This window comes from Ovis canadensis, chromosome 24, assembly GCF_042477335.2.
Source record: "Ovis canadensis isolate MfBH-ARS-UI-01 breed Bighorn chromosome 24, ARS-UI_OviCan_v2, whole genome shotgun sequence".
NCBI classification, from domain to species: domain Eukaryota; kingdom Metazoa; phylum Chordata; class Mammalia; order Artiodactyla; family Bovidae; genus Ovis; species Ovis canadensis.
In genome coordinates, this window is record NC_091268.1 from 49488116 (window position 1) to 49510261 (window position 22146).

The following is a 22146-nucleotide window of genomic DNA, read 5'->3' on the forward strand; positions in this document are numbered from 1 at the left end:
AGGGAAGGCAAGAGGTCATCATCCATTGCTTCCCAGAGCCCTGAACTTTCTCAGTTCCATTCCTTCCAGGTCTCAGATCCTTAGGAGGCCCTGGAGCAGGGAGCTGAAGACGCACGATAGAATTTAATTCAGGTGAGGGTTGCAAAGCCAGATACTCTCAGGCAAATGAAAAAGTCCATCCTGGGTTGGACTGAGTGCTAGCTCCTGACACATCTGTTAGTTGTCCCATTCCAGGGCAGAGCTGAGCCCCAGAGGGTTTATTGTTCCCTGCGACTCAGAGAGGTCAAGTGACCAGCTCAAGGTCACACCGCTTTTTAGAGGTTGATCCAAAAGGAGACTGCAGCCTTCTAACCTCAAGATTCCCAGGCACAGCCAAGATGTGGGAGGGTTGTCAATAGAAAACCCACTTCAAGGAGCCCTGAGCAAGGGGAGGAGGATGTGGGAGGTGGCTGCTGGGTGTCTCAGCTCCTGCTTCCCTCCCTGGGGATCCCAACAGGTGTCAAGGCCAGCTTCCAGCTCTCTCAGCTCCCCAGCACGGGAGCCTGCCTGCACCAAAAGCAGGCTATGGGGGGCCCAACGTTACACAGCCCAGTCCTACATGATTGCTGCCTCAGAGACCCACAGAGCCCCGCACCCCCACAGTTCCCATACATGTGGGGAAATAAACAGGCACAGAAAGGGAAGGGAGTGACTCAAAGCAAGCTATGTGGGACAGACGAGGAAGATGACCTCACGGGACAAGTCCTTCCATCCCATCTCACCTGCCTCTCTCCACCCCCAAGAACATACCTGCTAGCTCTGCCCTCCCCAACACACAGGCTGCAGGCTTTGCAGCCTTAGGCAGCAGGGTCCCCTGCCTCAGCTGCACCTGCCCCTAGTGTCGAAAGTGTTGAGGGAAGCCTTGCTGTTTGGTGAGGATGGCAGAGGACTTGGGGAGCAAGGCCCCCGGGCTCTCTCTGGCCTCTGCCTCAGGCTCAAGTCTCATCATCCAATGGGTGGCCTAGAGTGACTCCAAGAAAAGGTGCCCGTGGATCTCCCAACCTGCCTCATCTCAGCCTCCCCGTCCCACCCTACCCAACCCCCCCCCAGGAAAGAGCAGTGATCATAGCTGTAGGGGGGCAGTCAGGATAGGAAGGGACATCCTGGCATTTCTTCCAGGATGAAACCAGAAGACAGAAGGGATGAATTTTGGTAAAATGATACTGAAAGTGAAAGTGCAGTCGCTCAGTCGTGTCCGACTCTTTGCGACCCCAGGGACTGTAGCCCACCAGGCTCCTCTGTCCATGGGATTTTCCAGGCAATAGTACTGGAGTGGATTGCCATTTCCTTCTCCAGCAGATCTTCCTGACCCAGGGATTGAACCCAGGTCTCCTGCATTGTAGACAGACACTTTACTGTCTGAGCCACCAGGGCCAGCAAAAATGATACTGAAGCCAGGGGTAAAGGGGAGTTGAGGCTGAGCCAGTCCTCCAAATTGAGTCTGTGGTTGCCTTCCCTTTTAAATGCATGATCCCTTTCACCCCATCAGTCCACTCTGATTGGCCTTGTTTAAACAGCTTTTCTCTTCTGTGTGGGTCCACCTTCCCCTCTGTCTTCCCCCCTCTGTCTGTGTTTCCTTCTGCCCTTGTTTCTCTGTGTCTCTTGGTCTGTCTGTCTCTATGTGTGTCTCTCTGTCTCTTCCTCACCACCTCTCGCCCCTGACTTGGGCCTCCCTCCCCATACGCTGCCAGCCCTTCCTTCACCGTGCAGTGGTTCTGTTCCCATCAGCTGCTTCCTGCATGCCCTCTGGAGGTTTTCTGTTGTTTAAAGAGTTAAGGAAAGGTTGACTCTTGGAGTGTGTGGGTTTAAAAAAAAAAGCAAACAGAAATGGCTGGGCAGGATCTCACTCCCATCCCTGGGACTAGACCAAAAGCCGAAAGCCGCAAGGCTGCCCCGTGCGATTCAGAGGGGGAGCACAGCTTAGCGTCTCTGTCTTCCCGGATTCTGCATTCCCAGTGCGGAGACCTTCTTTTCTCTTTTATTATTGCATTCCCGTCCCTGACCACTGAGAAGGTAGGTATTCTGGCTCCGCTGTGCGCCGCTCCCATCTCCAGATAAGCCCCGCCACTCTGCTTGGTTTGAATGTGGTTTTCTTTCTCTCTCAATCTCTCGATCTCGCTCTGGTTGGTTTTTCTCCCCTCCCATTTTCTTTCTTTCTTTTAGTGACTACTCATTTGTAACTTGCATTTTCTCCAAATGAGCTGCAAAGCTGTGTTTCCTGGTTTGTCGTTTAGTTTTCTTGACTTTTCACCCCCGCCCCCCCCCCACAGCTTTTCTGGTTCATTCTACCCTCCTTTCCCACCTTCCCCTTCTTCTCCATCCCGCCCCCAGCCCCTCCCTTATGGCCCTCTCTCTTTCTCATTTTTTTGTCCAAATGCATTTCTGTGTCGTTTAGCATTCTGAGTTTGTGTTCCCTTCCTGAATTGTATGCTGCGATCGAGCCAACTTGATTTCTGTTTTCTGGAGTAGCTGTTAAGCCCCTGACCCTTCACCCCTGCCCATCCCCGGAGCCACCCTGGGCAATAAGCAATGTTGGAGGGGGTCTGTGCTGGGCCTGTTGGCCTCCAGATCCTGGAAGAAGTTCCAGCTGAGGTCAGTCCTAAGGAAACAGCTCTGTCCCACCCTCCAGGCCCTGCTGGGCCCCTTCGGTCCTGCCCTGGCGGCAGGTGGAGCTTTAGCAGGGAGCCACAGACTCTGGGGTGGTAGCTGGCATCAGGGCTGAACTGCCTCCCTGCTGTATCTTTCAGGTGTTAAATGGTAGTTGAACTTCAGGGGTAATGCCAGCTGGCCAGGAACAGGTGCCGGAAGTACACAATAAGATGGCTGCTTGGCTAAGTCTCTGTGGGGCAATCTGAGAGATGGAGAGGATGACACTCAGCTCACCTGCCCACTGCCTGGACCATAACCCAACCAGACCGGGGCTCCCTCAGTCCCCCAGCGTCCTTCCATTCTTTCAGATTTGAGCTAAATGCAGTGCTCCAGTGCAGATGACCCAGAAGGGACAGTCAACAAGGGCCAGGGTCCCCCTGAGATGCTGAGGCAGAACTAGGCCTCGATCTGGGGACCTGGGACTCCCAGCTCAGTGCACATGCAGGCACGCAGAGGATACACATCAGCAGTTGGTCCTCAGGGGCCTCCCCTCCCCATACCTGCCCTTGACACTGTTTCCTCTCCCACCTGGGAGCTGCTGCAGAAGTTTGATATCACAGCCCTTGGGAGGCCTCAGCAGGGCTCCATCCTGAGCTTTTGACAAGAGAAAGGCTGCCTATTCATCCTCTCCTTCCCACCCCCATGTTTGGCCCAAAAGTAGGTCCTGGGGAGGTCGCCCTCATTCCTGGGTGGTGCTGGAGGGCAGAGAAGGAAACTGCTCGGGGAGGGAGAAAGCACTGTTGTTCCGCTGGAGGAGACTCTGTCCCACCCTCATGGGAGAGTGGAGGCCTCACCTTCGAGGAGTGTCCAATGTGACCAGAGCTCCTGAAATGGGATTTTCAGATGCTGAGTTAGAGGGGGTAATGGTTTCAGATGCTCACTTGTTCTTGCCCTAAAGGATACCAGAATCAGGTGAGCGCCCTCTCCCTTACTATTCTTGTCTTTCCCCCACAAAAATGTCTTGCATAATAAGCAAAAGATGGCAAGTAGCAAGTGGTACCAAGGAGCAGAGAGGCTCCTGAGAGCAAGGCTCAGAGGCAGGTGAGGTCCTTCATTCCTGCATGCACACATTAGGCCAGCACCTGCTGATCCTCCTCCATGCCAGGCCCGATCTGGGTATCCATGCCAGGGAGAGGCAGGCAGACCTGGGTTCACAGCCCCCACCTGCCAGGCCGGAGGACTGACAAAGATCACTCAGAACGATGCAAGGGAAGAGATGAACCATGGATAAGGAGCTAGTTCCTGCTGGTCATGGTACCCCCAGCCCTGGCACAGCCTGGCTCAGTCCACACCGAGGGAAGGAACAAGGATCTGTGGGATCATAGAGGAGAGTACCCAACTCAGGGTGAGGATCAAGAGAGGCTTCCTGGAGGGAGCGGCCTTGAGCTAGGGTAGAGGACTGATAGGAATTAGCCATGCTGTTGCCTGAAGAATCCCAGGGACGGCGGAGTCTGGTGGGCTGCACAGAGTTGGACACGACTGAAGCGACTCAGCAGCAACAGCAGCAGCCATGCTGTGGGAAAGAAAGTGAAGGGGAAAGAGGCAAGAAGGGACAAGAGTCCCTAAGAGCAGGCTCCTGGAGATGTTTGGAGGTCCTTGGCCATCAGTTCTGTCCAGCTATGAAGTTCCATGGTGTCTGGACTTGGATGTCCCTAGACTCCTGGGAAGAATGAGAGCCCAACTGGGGATGAGGCTTACCCTCTGGCAGGATCAGGGTGATTCTTTATCCCTGGCTTCTGGAGGCATGGGTGGATCAGGGTGAGACAGGCTCTAGAAGTCTCCCCAGGGAGGTGCTATCTGCTACCCTGTCCGTCACAGCCTTCCTCATATCCTCTTCCATCTGGGTACTTGGGTGATACCTCATGGGGCCCCAGGCCTTCCTGCCCTGCTCAGACCCTATTCATCTGTAAAGGGACCATGAGTCAGTCGACCTCTGAAGAGAACCTCTCAACCCCTGTACAGGCCTACCAAGCAAAGATCCACTTATCCCCCGTGATACCAACAGAGAAACTGAGGTTCTCAGAGTTGATCACTTCCTTAAGGTTTTGTAACGAACTCAAATCAGAGCTAATCCCAAGGTGTTTCACCTTGCCAGTTAGTATCATCTTGGCCTCTGGCAGCCATTTGCCTTGAAGGAGGTGAGAGGGAAGTGGGGAAGAGCTTGGACTTCAAGACATGCTAAGTGGAAGGCATCCAGATCCATGCTGGGGTCTGGTTCAGGGGCCTGGACCTTAGTGGTTAGGATCCTGGAGACGTCTTTCTCATTTGCCTCCTCTGGAAGGAAAAGGATGCTGGATAACAGAACCTAGTTCTGAGAGCTTGGGCGCTGGGGAGGAGGGGGGTCTGTGTTAGAAGAGACGAAGGTCTCCTGGTGATGTCTACTGAGAGCGGACTGCCATTTCAGAGGGGCCATGGCCGAACACTCCAGTCTCCCTCTCTCCCAGCAGAGGTGAGCTGGTGATCAGGAAGGTCAGGGTGCTCAAGGGGCACCCCAGTCCCCAGTGATATCCACTCTGCCTGCCTATGCCTGCCTCTGCTCTAAACAGAGACTCTGGGCTTCATGGCCCATTGGGCTTTGAACAGTTGCTTTCCCCACTATGGCTGGTGTTCACTGACTGCTGCACCCACCAATCACGAGCTAGCTACACCCTGCCCCAAGTGGGGCTAACTTCTTGGTCGATGGGTTCATGCTTGCACAGAGAGGTCTTGACACCCCCAACCCCCGACACTGCCTCCATCCGGAAGTATCCAGGACCATACCAAGGAAGCCACACTCCTTCCGGTCCCTGGCAGCAAGGTGCCCTGAGACGTGGCAGCTGGTTTTGCTTTTTCTTCCAAAGAGGCTGCCAAAGGAGCTTGGCCCAGAGCCTGCCCCTTTCCCAGGACTCCCTGATTGGGCCCTGGCCCATGTAAGGGCCTGACTTCCTTCCTCAGTAACTCGTATTGAGGCCCTATTAGATGCCAAGTGCTGTGATAAAAACTGAGGTTATAGGGGACTTCCCTGGTTAAGTAGTTAAGATCCTGCACTTCCAATGCACAGGGTGCGGGTTTGATCCCTGGTTGTGGAATTAAGATCCCACATGCTGCTCAGTGTGGTACAGCAAAAAAAAAAAAAAAAAAACAACCGAGGTTACAAAGCTGACTCCTACACCAGATTGGCCCTGAAGGTGCTCAGAGTCAAGTTGGTGCTGGTGACTGAGGGATGGGGAGGAATGAGGGACAGACAGACTCACAGACAAGTACAATCAACTGTTACTGGCCGGAAGCCCAAGGACAGGAGGAAGGGTCAGTTCTGCGGAGGGAGGGGGATGGAAAGGGGAGTCAGGGAATCCTGGAACATTTGCTCTGGAAGGGACAGCCAGAAGCAAAGTCTGGCCCTGTCATTTTGTGGATGGGAGACTGAGGCCCAGATCGGGCAAGTGACTTGGCCAAGGTCACTCAGTGAGGTCAGTAGTGGCAGGCTCTCAGAGCCCTGCTTCCCAGCCAGGGCCCTTTCCGGTTTTCCATAGCCCGATCCTTGTGTCCTGAGTCCACTTTCAGAAAATACATTCCACATCTCTATCCAGTGGTCACTCCAGAGGTGACCCCTGGGCACAGGCGCAAGGAGCCAGGCGCTGCCCATCCTTCCTCCAGAGGCGGCGTGGCCTCCTCCCAGCCTAGAATGGGGTGGTTGCGTTTCTCTCTCTCTCTCTCTATCTCTCTTGCATTTTTGTGAATCTAATGATGAACTTACGCTACCACACTTTTCCCTTCTCTTACACATCTTACCTACTAAAGGAGGAAGTGCCACTTTATTGGTAAGTGGACGTTAACCAAGAGGGACTTAAAAAATCAGAACTTAAAAAAAAAGAAAAAGGAAAAGAAAAGAGAGAAACAGAAAGACAGTCGGGTGCTACTGACAGCTCCACAGATCTCTGCAGGGTCGGAAAACAAAGAAAGAAAAAAAATGTTAACAGAAAAATGTCAGTTCCCCAGGAGTTCAGACATTGTTTTTGATTTTTGGTATCTAATGACATTTGTGGATTTTTTTTTTTTAATTTCTGTTTTTCCTCCCTTTCTTCGGTTCAGTTTTGAGTTCAGTTGTCCCGACCCGCCCCCACCCCATCTGTGTGCCGTGTGCCCCCCCATCCCACACCCCCCCACACCCACCCCCACGCGTTGGGCGGCCTGGCCTGGTGGGCTGGCCCTGGCCCGGCCTCCCCGGTGCCCACCCTCTCTCTTCTCTCTGCCGGGATCCTCCATCCCGTCGAGGGGCGGGGGCAATGCCAGCCCCCACCCGGTGCCCGTCCTGGATGCCCCTCCCTGTCAGCCCCCCCCCCCAGCCCCCACCGCTCCGTCCCTCTTGTGTTCTGCATGCCGAGAACCTTGCATGAGCTGCACTGTTGAGGCCAGAAGGTGGACACTCAGGAGAGGCAGAGGCAGGGCAGGCGCGGGGAACCGTGTGTGCGATGCTCCGGGACTGGCAGGCCCCCGGCCCGGGCCCGGTGAAAGCTCCCTCTCCTTCTCTCCCCCCACCCCACCCGCCCGCTCTCTCCCCCTTCGCCCTCTCTGGTTCCTCCTCTGGATCTGCCCTCTCCGTCTGTCCTCTTCTTTCTCTCTGCTGCGCTAACCTCTTCCCCGTCTCTTTCCTCTCTGCTCGGCTCTGTCTGCCCCCCTCTGGACTCTCCGTCTCTGCCCCGTCTCTGCCCGCCCCTGTCGCCCCCGCCCCGTCCCCTCTCCACCCCGCTCCGTGCCCTCTCTGCCTCTCTCCCCGTCAGAAGCCCAGCTCGCCCTCGCCCAGGGCCCGCGACCAGGCGGAGGCCGGCGCAGCCACGCCGCCCGCGCGGGGGAAGGAGAGCCCGAGCCCGCGCTCGGCGCCGTCGTCGCGAGGCAGAGGAGGCCGCGCGGCGGGCGGGGCGGCCAGGAGGCGGCGGCGGCGGCGGCGGAGGCGGCGATCGCGGTCCTCGGCGTCCGCGCCCCGCCGCAGGGGCCGCCGGCGCGCCCGGCCCGCGCCGCCCCGGGGCTCGTCGCGCTCGCTCAGCAGGGCCCGCTCCAGCAGCGACTCGGGCGGCGGCGCCCCCGGCCCCGGGCCCGAGCCCGGCTCCGAGCGAGGCCACGGCGGGCACGGGAAACGGTGAGCGGGCTCGGCCCCTGGGACCCGCCCGGGGCTCCCCTCCCCGCACTGAGCACTTACTCCCGTCAGCCCCTCTGCCCACCAGGCCCTCGACCCCGTCATTCTCCGTGCACCGAGTTCCCCCCACCCCGCGGATCACCCTCCTCCGACGGAGCCCTCCCCCCTCCCTGGTGGTCCTCCCTCCCCACGCACTGAGTTCCCCCTCCCTCCCTCCTCCCCCAAGCAGACCTCTTTCCCCATCTCCCCGCTAAAATCCAGGCCCCATTCCCATGCTAGCAAACCCTCCTTCCTTACGAGCCCCTCCAACCCCAAGATCACTCTCCCTCGACGGCACGGAAAGGCCTCTTCCTCACTGATTTCCTCTCCCCGCAGCAGAGCCCCCCTCCCTCCTCCTGGAACCCACTCCCTGCCCCTCCCCCAACACCACCCCCGTCCCCTCGCCAACCCCATAGAACCCCTTACCTTCCCAAGACCTTTCCCTTCGAGGGGGCCCCCTCACTCCCTTTCCTGTCACCCGAGGCCCCCCTCCCCTGCTCAGGGCCCACTCTCTGCCAGCTGAGAGTCCCCCTCCTGTCGCCGTGCCCCCTCCTCCAGGGCCAAGGAGCGAGCCCCGCGCGCCCGGCCCGCCAGCACCTCGCCGTCCCCGGGCAGGCACGGCGGGCCCGAGGGGAGGAGCTCGTCGCGCAGCCCGGACCCGCACCCGCGCTCCTGGAGCTCCAGCCGCTCGCCCTCCAAATCCCGATCGCGCTCGGCGGAGAAGAGGGCCCGCAGCCCCAGCCGCTCGCCGTCGCCCAAGAAAACCCTGGGTCGGTAAGTGCGGGTCCAGGGGTGGCGGCGGCGGCGGGACCGGACGGGGGCGGCCGGGCCGCGTCGCTCACCCCGGGCCGGGCCCCGCAGGGACAAGGACGGGGAAAGCCGCGCGAGGCACGCCGAGGCCGAGGCCGCCCGCGCCCGGCGCCGCTCCCGCAGCTACTCGCCCATCCGCAAACGGCGCCGGGACTCGCCCAGCTTCATGGAGCCGCGGCGCATCACCAGGTAGGCAGGGGCCGGACCACGGGGCTCCCCCACCCACTGAACCTGGTGCAGGGCCGGGTAGGGGGGCGCCGGAGGAGAGAAGGTGGGGGTTGGGGAAGGGAAATGGTGGGGTAGGACCCGAAGACTGGGGCAGGCTCGGGAGGAGGGAGGCCTCCGGACGGGAAGCCGTCTGGGAGGCCTGGAGGGGAGGGGCCGGTACTCGGTCTGGGGACAGCAGCAGGCAAGGAGTTCGGCTCTGGAAGGTTCCAGCCATCCCTGTTGGAGCCCCTCCCTCCTCCTTCCCGCCCCTCATTCACCTCCTGGCAATGATGTCTCTCTCCTTCTCTCCTTCATCTTAAGGTCCAGCCTGCTGAGTGGCCTGTGGCCAGCCTGGGGGCCGGGTGGACCCCCTCTCCACAGGCCGCAGGGGAGATATCCATGTGAGCTGACTGGCTCTATTCAGCTGTCTGTCTGCCTCTCCTTTTCCCACTAACCCTTTCTGCTCACTTCTCAGCAGCCCCCACCCCGTGGGGGAATTTAGAGGAGGGGGCAACAGCAGTCTGGTCTCTGGGGCAGTTGAGAGAGGAGCCAATCCCTCCCACTGTGCCCACACAGTCTGTCAGGACTGGGGCTCTGGGCCTGGGTCTCCAGGTGAGAGGATGGTCTGCATTTGTGGAAATCACTCTGCAGCCCCAGGTCCCTGACATGGGGTAAAGGACCACAGGCAAAATGCTGAGGCCGCCTCTGCTCTGGCCTTGCTGGGCAGCCTTAGGAGATAAGCCTGCCTCTCTGGGCTTCAGTTCTCCTATCAGAGCTAGAGGCCAGCCTGCCAGGCTTGGGATACCCCCCCAGTAGATACCCACATAAGCCGGGTGCCCTAAGACAGCTAGACCTCCACGCCTTCCACCTGGCACCCACTCCTGCCCGCTCCCAGGCTGCCTCCTCCTCCCCTGCCAACTAACTTATACATGTTTTCTTTCTCAGAATTAACCCCACGCAGTGGGGCGCTGTCGCCTCCTTAACTCTATTTTCTTTCCTCTGGGTCACAGTCTCCTGGCTTCAGACTAACTCCGGGCCAGGGGGAGGTAGTGGAGTAAGGTGTGGGGGGCTGGGAGGCAGGGGGCCTTGGGCCAGGGCCTTGGGCCTGGGCAGCAGTGGCCAGGGGCCTCCTCCTGTTCCCTCTGAGTGACTTGAAAACCAAAATCCTCAATTCTTTGGGGGAACAAAGAAGCAGGACTCAGCTGTATTCACAAACCCTCCCAGGCACAGAAGCTGCTGCTTAGCTTGGCTGATGTGAGTTGACTATATTTAAAAGTATCGTTTATTCAACAAATATTTATCAAGCACCTGCTTCAATCAAGCAGAGACTTGGTCCCCTTTCCCTGCAGGAAAAACAAAGCGATCAACATGAAATTGGCTAGGAACCACTGCCTGTCTCATCCTGTGGGGGCAGAGGTGGAGGTGGAGGCGGGGAGAATTCCAAGGTGGAGATCAGGGGAAACTGAGGCCGGCAAGCCCTGGCCACTGATGGGGATGGGCTCAGAGCCAGAGTGAGGGCCCAGGACTGGCAGAGCTCAGGGCCCCTAATGGCCTGTAATCGGCTTTTCCCTCCCGGCAGTGCCCGGAAGCGTCCCATCCCCTACTACCGACCCAGCCCCTCGTCCTCCTCCAGCTGCCTGAGCAGTGACTACTCCAGCCGGAGCCCCAGCCACAGCCCCAGCCCCGGCCACAGCCACGGAAGCTACAGCAGCCGCAGTCGGACCCACAGCCGCACACGAAGTCCCTCCCAGAGCCCCACTCCCAGCTACCACAGCCGGAGCAGCTCAGAGAGTGGGGGCTTCTGAGCCCAGCGAACCCAGCCTCATGCCCTCTGGCACAGGGCAAGGCGAGGGCTCCAGGAGCCGTGGGAGGCAGTGGGGCCTGCACCCCACTGCTACAAAGAGGTCCCGGAACCGGGGAAGACCTTGAGGGTGGTGGGTGCCCTGAAGACAAAGAGGAGCTGGATTCTGCTGCTTCTGGAGGGTCCCCACCCCACCTCCTGCTCACCTACGCAGTCCAGGGAACAAAGAGCCGTTTCGAACACAGGGATCATCACCCTTTCCTGCTTGATGCCAGCTCACCAGGCTGAGGACCTCAGTCCAGTGGAGCCAGGGACACCCTGTTAAAAGTGCCAGACCTGGGAGCCTCCCCTGCCACTCCCTAGGGCCCTCAGTTCCTCTCCACCTCTGGGCGGACACGGAGTGGGACAGCAGGCGGGAGCTAAGTTAGACAGAAGGAGGAACGGCCTAACCCTTGGTGCACCACCCTCCAGGCTGGGGAACCCCTTCCTTCTGAGCTGGCTGCAGGAGGACCCTAGCTGCAGGCTAGAGGCTGGCCCCATGGCCTCCGCAAACCCCTTCCCTGGCCCAAGAGTGCCCAGACTCGGTGGGGGCCCTGAGCCTTAGCCCACAGGCCCAGGGAGCTCACCCTTGGTCCCACCTCTCCAGGTCAGGCTCTCCCCTCCAGCCGTTGCCCTGTGCTCTTCTGGGCCAGGGCTTCACCAGCCAGGCCGTCTGTGTGACCCAAGGTGGGCCCTACAGACCCCAGCTGCCTCTGACCCTGAGACCAAATGGGGTCCCGGTCAGGAGGTGGAAGGGAGAAGGGGGGATAGAGGAGGAGCCTGCGGGGGGAAAGCAGTGCAGTGGGAGGACTGAGCAGGCTCCGGAGTCCCGGCGTGCCCAGTGGCTGGAACCTGGGCCAGATGGCGCGGGCGTAGGATAATGTGCACTCCAGGGCATGCCCACGAGAGCAGGGAGCCGGGGGAGCACTTTCCCTCCTCTCCCAGAGAGGGGTGCTACAGCCCTTTGAAGGAAGGGTAGACTCTAGATTGAGGGCGGTGGCCTGGGGCACGGACGGACGGACAGATGGGGAAGCAGTGAGCCCCCAGCCCTCTCCTGCTGCTCCCAGCCCCCTCCTCCCGGGGCCCTCAGGGATCTCACAAAGTCTTCCTTGGCCCAACAGGGCAGATGCCCTGGGCTCCAGTTGGGGGAGGGGTCTGGGGTCTGATCCGGGTTTCCTCCCCCCACCTCACCCCCCCCCCCCCATTTCCCCTTCCTTCTCCGCGGTGCGGATAGAAATTGGACTCTAAATAATAAACACTTGGAGCCCAGATGGCAGGTGGTGAGACCAGGCCTCTGTGGATTTGAGTACCTGGGGAGTGCAGGGAGGGAAAGGGGGGTCCTGGGGTCCTTCCCTCTGAGAAATGAGAGGGACCCAGGAGAAGAGCGGGCACCGAGGAACCAGGGTGCAGCACCTCCACCTCTTGCTTCCATGCATGAGTCTGCAGATCGGTGGGGAGAAAAACAGGGCCCCCAAAAGGCCTTCTTCCTCTCAGACTGGAGGCCCTGTGGGCTTTGTTTTTTTAATATTTTTTTTTTTTTATTTGGCTGCTCCGGATTTTAGTTGTGGCATGTGGGATCTAAGTAGCCTGACCAGGGATGGAACCTGGGCCCCCAGCATTGGGAGCACGGAGTGTCATCCACTTTACCACCAGGGAAGACCCGCCCTGTGGGCTTTGAACACCCCTGTTTCCCCGACCCCCCAATACCTGGCCTCACTTCAGCAGTGAATGGGGAAGCAGGGTCCACGTGCAGGACCTTCCTTACAGGTGGGATGTTCAGAACAGCTGCAACACAGCTCAGAACAACACTGGCTCTGAATCCGGGCTCCACTCGGGGCTGGGAGGAAGCCGAAAGGGGAGATATTGTCCTGAAAGTGCTTGGCACAGGGCCTGCCTGCCATATAGCAAGTCACCCATGGGTGGCCACTTACAGAAAACACTGTGTGTCCAGCCCTGGCTGGAGGCTAGGATGGGGATTGAAAAGGGAGAGCTTGGTGTGGCTTTTTGCTGTTGTTTTTAACAGCTACTCACATTGTATTTATTTCTTTTACTTGTATGTGTTAGTCACTCAGTCGTGTCCGACTCTGCCACCCCATGGACTGTAGCCCGTCAGGCTCCTCTGTCCATGGATTCTCCAGGATAGAATACTGGAGTGGATTGCCATTCCCTTCTCCAGGGGATCTTCCCAACCCAGGGATCGAACCCAGGTCTCCCGCATTATGGCAGGCAGATTCTTTTATGTAGATTTAAACACACACATTCTGCTCATCTTCCTTCTCCTCTTAGAGTGACAGAGTCTAACCTTGCTTTGAATCAGCTGCTCTTTGGGAATCTGAAAGGAGGCCATCACGCCCGCATCTGCAGGCAGCCTGGTATCTCAGACATTCTGCAGTCCTTTAGGGCCCCGCACAGGAGATGCCCTGGGTCTGGTCTGGGCTGCAGACCCGAGGAGGGGTTGCCGTGCTCTGAAGCCTACGGCTCTGTCCACACGTGACCCCTCTCTAGTTTCTTTTCCCTCAGGCTGGAAGGGGCACCTGAGGAGGCCTTTGGCCACTGGCTCTGTTTCTGATCTGAGGAAGCTGTTCAAAGAAGCACTGGTGATCTCCTTAACCCTTTACACCGGTCCAGCAAGAACTGGGCTTCAGGCAGGGGTTGGGGCTACAGGGAAAGCAGACTTGGTCCTACTTTAGAGATGCCACTCTTTTGGAGGGGGCAGGCGGGGCATGAAACAGCCTGAAGGTGAGCACGCAAGTCCAGCCTGTCTCCCACCCAGCTGCCCCTGCCCCTCTGCCTTCCCCCTTCCCTGCCCTCCCTGCCCAGCCTTCCTCGTCCACACCCCACAGCCAGGCTGTGACCAGGCAGTACCACTCCCTTTTCTACCCTACCCCCGGCTCCTGGCCTCTCCCCACCACCCTGCCTCCCATGCCCACCTCCTCACTAGCTGGCCTGCCCCTTCTATCCCTGCCTGCCCCTCCCACCACATCTAAAATGCCAATCTGACCTTTCCCTCACTCCTCCCAACAGGCTTACTGAACACCTACTATGTGCTCTGAGGACCCAGTACTGGAATTAATGAAGCAGAACTCCCCACCCCGAGGATCCCAGGACCATGTCTACCAGGCATAGGGCTTGGAAGGCATTCCAAATGGCCCCTGAAACTGCCATCCTCCCATCCCTTTCCTGGAATCCAGCAGACCCTCCTCCCTGGAGGGTCCCTCGGCCCCCCACATGCCCTGTCCTCCAGTTCCCTAGGAGCTCCCGGTTTAGGTCCAGCTCAGCTGCCTCCTCCTCCAAGGAGACTTCCTGATTGCCAGCTGCAGTGGCCACTCACTCCCCCTGGTTTCCTCCAGCCTTGGTCTGTCCCTGCCTTTAGGGCATCAGGCAATTTGGGCTTTTTGTTTTTTGGTTTTGGCAGCGCTGGGTCTTTGCTGCGGCACTGTTGTTGTTTAGTCACTCAGTTGTGTCCGACTCTTTGCGACCCCATGGACGGTAGCCCATGAGACTCCTCTGTCCATGGACTTTTCCAGGCAAGAATACTCGAGTGGGTTGCCATTTCCTTCTCCAATAGGACTTCTTTGGGGGCCTCTGTTCTGCTGACCACAGGGGGGAGATGACAGCCCAGGGGGAAAGCAGGGCCAGGGCAGACAGGGTGCCCTCATCCAGCTGCACCAGCCACTAGCTGGGGGACCATGTGCCCTCTCGGCCTTGTGAGCTCAGTCCTCTACTGGTGGTCCCTGTACTCCAGACCCCCGACTCGAGGCCAGCTCCCAGCTTGTATCTTGGCTAGAGCCCCCATCTCTGACCTGCACATTTTCCTCATCTGCAAAATGGGATGAGTGACCAGGACCTTTGGATGGAGGGTGATCTGATCCAGAAACACCTGTGGGTTCGACAGGGGTTGCTGAAACTCAGTGCAGCCTCCTCATCACTCTAGGGATGTCCTGCTCAGTGCTGGGGGTGTTGCCCATTGACCTTGGACTGTGCAACATGACCGGCTCATTTCTGCTCTCTCCCCATCTGCGGTCCACCAGCCCCAGTGCTAAGGCTTCTCATTGCACCTTGGGGACTTCTCATGTTGCAGAGCCCAGAGACTGTCTATGCTGAGTAGTTTCAACTTGCAGGCTTACGTGCCCTGAGGCACGTGGGATCTTAATTCCCTGACCAGGAATCAAACCCGAGTCCCTCGCATCAGGAGGCAGATTCTTTAACTCTGAGCCACCAAGGAAGTCCCATAGCATCAAACTGTTGATGCAGTTATTTCTTGGCGTGTCTCGCTCACCCTACATCTGTGAGCTTCTGGAGCCCAGGCCATGCCTTCTTATCTTGGCATCCCCCAAACAGGCACCCTTGCGATGTTTGTTGAATGAGTAGAGGGGTGAACGAGGGAACTGAGAAATGAGGGGTTCCGGCCACTGTAGGGGAGGGTGGCGACAAACGGCGAGGTGGCAGCAAGAAGACCCCTAGAGGGCGACAGAGAGAAGGGAAAAAACTGCAGGTTGGTCCCGGGCCAGAAGGGATACAAAACTGGCCAGGACTGAGAGGCGAGATCCCTGGGGGAGGGTCCCTGTCAGCCTGAAAGCCCGAAGCTCTCGTCCTCAGCACTTCGCTGGATACTTGGCACCTGTTCTCCTGAAAAGGATGGGGAGGTACCCCACCCCCTCCTGCTCCCCTGCCATCCCTCCCCCAGAGGGTTGAGCCTGCACTCTTCTGCTCTGACCTTGGGAAAAGGGAAAAACACTGGAAGGCAGGCAGGAAAACAGGAAACTTGAATTCCATATCGGGTAGCAAGGAGGGGAGATGGGGGCAGGGGTGGGGGAACCTTTGGAAGATGTGGCATTTGGGGCATAGTAGTCCTCTCCTCTGCATGCGGGGCCTCAGGGACCCCTCTGTCCACTCCCTCCCAACACACACAGCAGCCAGGAGGCTGGACAAGGCTTTCCTGTGTCCTGGCAAATCCGCCCCCTTTACTTAATTTGTCTCCTACAGCCCCAGACCCAGCGTAGCAGGTCACAAGTGTTCATGCCCAATTTGGGGGTTCCAGCTGACTACCCCCCTCCCATGCCTCTCTGAAACGCTCTTGGAAGCACCCTGGCCTCCTCCCCAGCCTCTCTTTAGCTGAGGGCATATTCAGCAAACCAGCTTCATCACCAGGCACCTGCCCTTCCCTTGCCAAGCTCCCCTCCACCTGGGAAAGGATTTTCAGGACACCCAGCCCATGAGGGTGCTCCAGCCACCCGGGCTCCCACCGCCAATGGCCACTACCCGCCAGGGATTCCGAGTCTCAGCATCCTCTGGGCCCCTCTGTCTCCTCTCACCATATGCCCGTCCCTGGGGGGGAGGGGCTGCAGGATGGGGCGGGGGAGGGAGGGAGAGAGTGGAGGAGAATCTGTTGATTCACCAGTGCTGGAAGGAGTCTTCGAGAACATCCAGTCCGATGGTCTCACTGTACAGATGAAGCAAATGAGTCATAGAGACCGGCCCCTGGCCAAGGTCACAGTCAGAGACATGGACGTCCCCAGACTCCCAAGCCTGACGGATTCTTGTTGCTGGTGGCAGGGCAGGAAGAAGAGGATGGAACCCCAGCCCTCCCTCTGGCCCCTCCTTGGCGCCCCTCCCCCCACTTCAGAGATGGTGGAGATGAGGTGACCCCTCAGGCCAGCCAGAAGCCAAAGGCTCAGTTAGGAGCTGGGTTTGTGGAAATGAACTCCTGCAGGAGAAGTATCTAGATGCTTCCAGAGAGACCCAGTGCCTCCCACCCCCATTCTAATTACGGCTGCCCACATTTTTAGTTCCCAGCAGGCCCAGCGACTGGCAATTCATCAGCTGTCAGGCCTCTCCTGGGAGCTCCGGTAGCTGCCTGAACACTCTCGAGCTTTCTCTGAGGCTGGGCCAAGGGAAGGAGGGGCTGGAACAGCCGCAGTTGGCAAAGGCCTGCCAAGGGAGTGGCTAATGCGGCTGAGGCCTCCGGCACAGGGCCAGGAGGCTGGGAGGCTAGTCTCTAGGCTGCTGCAGGGTACTCCAGACTTTGAGGCTAGGGATGAAGGGAGGGGACCCTATGATTAAGGAGTCCCGGCAGTGCCCACCTGCTCCCCAACCCCTTGGCATCTGGGAAATCCCTGGGGGTGGAGTTATCCCCTTAATCCCCAGAAAGCTACCCCAGGCAGCTCAGTCCCCTGGAAGAGGGGTGCTCTGCTTGGTCAGGGCTGGAAGTGAACCCAGAGAGGCCGGCCCCACCCTCCCTGTCCCACAGGTAACCCTGGGCTGCACCCCTCAGCCCACAGCCCTCCCTGGATGGACTTCCCAGGCCGGAGAGGCAGGAGGCCCCAGGTTCCAATCCTTCCACCCATCACCAGCCTTGTGACCTTAGGCCAGTTGTGACTCAGTTTTCTCATCTCCAAAATAAGACCCTGATAAGATTCTTGAGTGTGCTGTAAAGTGCATCCACCCAGTTATTTCTCATTAATCTAAGCCTCAGTATCCAAGATTAAAGGCCCTCTTTCCTCCTTTGTTATTATAACAATGAACACTTCTGAGCACCAGGCTCTTCGCTGGAGTTATCATGTTATAGATTCAGCACAGCCCTGAAAGATGGGTGTGTTGTTATCTGCCGGCTCAGCGAGGTCAGCAGGCCAGTGAACAGCAGCAGATTCACACCCCACCCAGTCTGACCCCAAAACCCAGTTTCTCCCTCGCTCACCCCCTCTTACCACCACCTAGAGCCACCCAGGTCCCCTCCCTTGTGATTGGCAGCTCTGATCAGAGTCCCTCAAGAAGTGACCAACCAAAGATGGACGTGGGGAATTCCCTGGTGGTCCAATGGTTAGGACTCCACGCTTTCACTGCCAAGGGCCCAGGTTCAATCCCCTAGTTAGGGAGCTATGATCCTACAAGTCTCGTGGTGTGGGGGAAAAAAAAAAGTAAGATATGAAAGTTCTGTCTTATGCCACCCCTGTGGGTTGCACAACTTCCTCTGGCTGGGGCAACAGGGATGGAACCTCCCCACCCTGGTTTCAGGCAAATCGAAGGAAGCTCTGAAAGGAGCCTCTGTCTACAAGGTACTGGCGGCCAGGCAGGCAGCCCCCACCCAGAGCGTGGCTAGGCTGAACTTGAAAGCATCTGTGATTATACGTGACAGCTCCCGCGAGGGTGGGGCACCTGGGCTCCAGTCTGGGCCGAGGTGGGCAGGCAGGGAGCGGATGAGGGCCCTCCCTGGCTCCTGACCTCACCCTGACATTAAGAGCTGGGTCGGGTGGAGCTGGGAGTGCCAGGGAGCCAAGGCCTGGGGCTTCCTGAAGCTGAGACCCTTGGGGGTCGGGGCGGGGCGGGGGGTGGGTGGGCAGCAAGCAGAGTGTGTCTCGGGAGAAGAGAAAACAAGAGGAGTCCAAGGTGGGAGCTTGACCAGGGGAAGAGCCCTGAGCACAAGAGACGAGAGCCTTCCTCTGCTAGTGGCTTACGGGAGACTGTAGGCCCATCACCTCATCTCCAAACCTGTTTCCTCATTGAAAAAGGAGGGATACAGGACACATGTCAGGAGAAGGAAGGCAGGAGAGAGAGATTGTTAGGATTACGGCAGGAAGCTAGGGGCAGCATCTTTTCCCAGAGGGGATAGTGGGGGCGTGGATCTCACAGGCGGTCAGATAGGAGGAGGGGCGGGCCTCAGGCTCCAAGCAAGTTTGAAGGAATTGCCCCCTCTCCGTCTGCGGGAATATTCAACAGAACAGGCTCGAGGTAATAACCTGCCAACAGGGAAAGGAGCATTGGCCCAAATCACACAAACAGCAAAGCCCTGACTAGATTCAAGGTTGCTGCATTTCAAGTTCCCCTGTCTAGGGCTCCTCCAGAAAACTAGATATAATGGGGAGACTTGACCATAACCTTCTTCCTGACCCCTTCTCAGTACTGGCCCTCAAGGTTTGTGATCTGAGTCTACTCCACTGGGGTTCAGTGGGCAAATGGCCAAACCTACACATACCATTGCCTCTGCAACAGGGACACATACATGCTTTCCTTCTTGCCCCCTCCTTCAACTTCAGGGGCTAATAATAATTATAGATAATATATTATCTATATATATTATCTATATATAAATATAGATAATATATTCATTATCGTGTACCCTGGACTAAAATGTTTACTTGCATTGAGGCTGAATCTTCAAACCAACCTAGCGATGAAAGCATTATCATCACCACCATCATCCCATTTTCCCGATGGGGAAACTGAGGCAAAAGACTCTGAACTTGCACAAGTTCATCCAGTGAGTGGCAGAACCTGCATGTGAACTCAGGCGGTCTACCTCCCGAGACCGCCCTAACCACGCTGCTTCTTAAGGCATTATATCACAGACACACTGCCTTCCAAATCCTGGCTCGCTCTGCCAGTTCCTAGTTGTGCGCCCTGGGACTCACTGCTAGACCTCTCTCTCTCCCCTTGGGACTCACTGCTCGACCTCTTTCTCTCTTTCTCTCTCTCCCTCTCGGCTTTGTCCTCCCCGACTGTCCACAGATAGCGGCCCAGCGCTTTAGCACCCAGGCCTCCGAGCGTCCAGCAGTGGGCAGTGCTCCGACATCGAGGCTCTAGTCATTTGTTTTCTCGAACAAGAGAAGGTTCCAGATGTGGGCAGGGCCTTCCTCGCCCCGCCCCGCGCCCCGGTATGCAGTGGGGGGGAATGCAGGGGGAGGGGCTGCCCCCTGGCCCGTCATTGCCATTAATAGAGACCTGAAACACCGCCTGCTAAAAATACCCGGCTGGAGACCCATAAAAGCGCTACGGGGTCCGGCGCCCGCCACTTCTCCCGCTTCTCCGAGCCTACTCCGGACGCACCCAGACTAGCCAGCATGGCCGAGCGCCGAGTGCCCTTCTCGCTCCTAAGGGGCCCCAGCTGGGACCCTTTCCGCGACTGGTATCCGGCCCACAGCCGCCTCTTCGACCAGGCCTTCGGGCTGCCCCGGCTGCCCGAGGAGTGGTCGCAGTGGCTGAGCCACAGCGGATGGCCGGGCTACGTGCGCCCGCTGCCCGCCGCAGCGATCGAGGGTCCCGCCTACAGCCGCGCGCTCAGCCGACAGCTCAGCAGCGGGGTCTCCGAGATCCAGCAGACCGCCGACCGCTGGCGCGTGTCCCTGGACGTCAACCACTTCGCCCCCGAGGAGCTGACGGTCAAGACCAAGGACGGCGTGGTGGAGATCACTGGTAAGCACCCCCTGGCCCCCGCCCCAGGGACGCCGGCCCCTCGCCTCTCGCGGGTCCCGGGGAAGAGCTCTGGGTTGAAACATGGGCGGGGAGCCGGGAGAGGGGGCCGCTGGAAAGTGAAAACTTAGCCGAGGACGGGCGGTGGGGGGGAAGGCGGGGAGCCCCCAGAGCGGGGCCCGGCCTCTTCGCCCTACCCCTGGTCTGTATTCTCTGGAGTTGGGGTTTGCTGGAGTTCCTAAGGGATCTTTTAGCCCTAAAAAGTCTCCACTAAGGAAAGCAACGCCCCCTCCCAGCGGAGACTCCCCTCAACCCCAGCCCTCGGACCTGAGGACCTGGCCCCCAAGGGACCAGGCGCCCCCGCCACGCCCCACCCACCCGGGCCCGCAGTCGGTATGAAGAGGGCGTCGCCCTCGCCGCCCTGCCCCCCATGCCCCCCACGTCACGGTCCCTGCTCCCAGCCCGGGTCCGCGGAGGGGGCGTGTGCGCCTGCCCCGAGCCGCGCTTCCACCCCCACCCCCCACTCGCCAAGCCCCTGAACCCGAACTTTCCAAAAGCTTCTGAGTTCCCCAAAGCTTCTGAGTTCCCGGGACAGTCTCGGGCACCCAGATCCCTCCGTCAGTCTTGCCAGCCCGGAGTCCTGGCCCGCAGGTGGGGCGCGCTGGGCTGCGAGCCAGCGGCTAGGCCGCCCCTCCCCGCCTCCTCTGACCTACTTCCCCTCCCCCTCCTCCCAGGCAAACACGAGGAAAGGCAGGACGAGCACGGCTACATTTCCCGTTGCTTCACTCGCAAATACACGTGAGTCCTGGCTCCGGATCTGGGGGGCGGCGGGCGGGAGAGGGGCGCGCGGGGACGCCCTGGTGTGTAACTCTTGTCCACCCTCTTTGCCCGTCCAGGCTGCCCCCCGGTGTGGATCCCACCCTGGTCTCCTCCTCTCTGTCCCCTGAGGGCACACTCACCGTGGAGGCCCCGTTGCCCAAGTCAGCTACCCAGTCTGCCGAGATCACCATTCCCGTCACCTTCCAGGCGCGTGCCCAGCTTGGCGGCCCCGAAGCCGGAAAGTCCGAACAGCCGGCAAACAAGTAAAGGCCCTTTGCCCAGCGGCCCACCCCACAAGTAGCCATCACTGACCATCCTCACCCGCCAAACCTCTATGTTCTTTTGATACGTTTGCCTTCTGTTTTTCTCAAATAAAGTTTGAAGCCACTGCCCGCCACTGCCTCAGACCCTGCTGGTTTTGTGAAGGAAGAAGGGTTGGTGCTGGTTTGATGTTTGCTGAGGGCCCGCTGGGCACCAGGCCCCAGGCTGGGTCCTGTGGGTGCAGTATCATCTGTCACTGGGCACAGCCCTGCCCTCCTGTACCCCTTGTTCATTAAGAGAGAAGCAGTGATTGTTCACCGGAGTTAAAACGCCCAGGGCTGGAGGGGGAGCAGGGGAAATTATGAGAGGCACTTGACCCAGGCTTGGGCACTCAGGAACCACCTGGGCAAGGGGGCAGGTGAGGGAAGACAGGGCAGGGCTGGGGGAGAGGGCTTCCTGGGAGCTCAGATTCCTGACTTCATCGTAGAGGGTTTGGACCAGGTAGATTGGAGGGGAGGTGTGGCCACCCCTGGCGGCTTTCTGAGGGGCGATTCCCCCAGCCCAGCCCATGTAGGCAGCACGGGACCTGGGTCCTCAGGTCTGAGAGTGCCCCGCAGAGAGTGATGAGCAGGTGTGGCTTAGGTTTTGGTGGAAGAGAGAGGCAAAGACCTGATGTGGGAAGTAGTGGCCGCAGGAGGGCCTACCTTGCCTGTCCCTGCCAGGAACGGCCACGCCTGCCTTAGCCCTCTTCTTTGTCTCTGCCCTCCCCACCACCCTCTCCTACCCACTCACTCTCCCTGATGAAGGAGGGTCTGGGAAGACCTTGGGGAGGGAGGAAGAAGATGCAGGCTTTGGAGCTCAGTCTGAACTGCTCAAGGTCTTGAGAGACCTTACAGTCTTCTCCACCAACAAGGTCCTAGAGCCTGGGGCTGTGGCCAAGACAGACCCTGTTCTGATTGCTCAGCCAGGCTTTGCCAGGGTTCCTGAAAGGAGCAGCACCTGCAGGGCAGGGCCTTGAGCACCCACCCACAACCATATCCCCGCACGCTGCCCAGCTTCCCAGTCTCTACTCCCTGGTGCAGGCTCCATGTTCGGACACCATGATCTGGAGCAGGCGTAAAGCCAAGGCAGGTCCCAGCCCTCCAGGGCCCCGCCGAACCTGGAGGGAGGCCCACAGAGAAATAAA

General features: G+C 58.8%; 2 protein-coding genes across 2 annotated transcripts in view; both read left to right on the plus strand.

Annotated features, from left to right (window-relative positions):
• The window catches only part of SRRM3 (serine/arginine repetitive matrix 3), a 31254-nt gene extending 19276 nt beyond the window's left edge, over window positions 1–11978 (plus strand). Inside the window, exons 11-14 of the mRNA XM_069569823.1 lie at window positions 7446–7801; window positions 8396–8611; window positions 8699–8836; window positions 10434–11978. Of these exons, the coding sequence (XP_069425924.1) occupies window positions 7446–7801; window positions 8396–8611; window positions 8699–8836; window positions 10434–10659 (936 nt within the window). The 3' untranslated portion in view covers window positions 10660–11978. The remainder of the gene's footprint in view (window positions 1–7445; window positions 7802–8395; window positions 8612–8698; window positions 8837–10433) is intronic.
• A 7106-nt stretch (window positions 11979–19084) lies between these two features.
• HSPB1 (heat shock protein family B (small) member 1) lies at window positions 19085–21091 on the plus strand. Its single transcript, XM_069570749.1, has 3 exons — window positions 19085–19883; window positions 20615–20678; window positions 20777–21091. The coding sequence occupies exons 1-3, from the start codon at window positions 19532–19534 to the stop codon at window positions 20964–20966; spliced, it is 606 nt and encodes a 201-aa protein (XP_069426850.1). The 5' UTR covers window positions 19085–19531; the 3' UTR covers window positions 20967–21091.
• Window positions 21092–22146: the final 1055 nt, after the last annotated feature.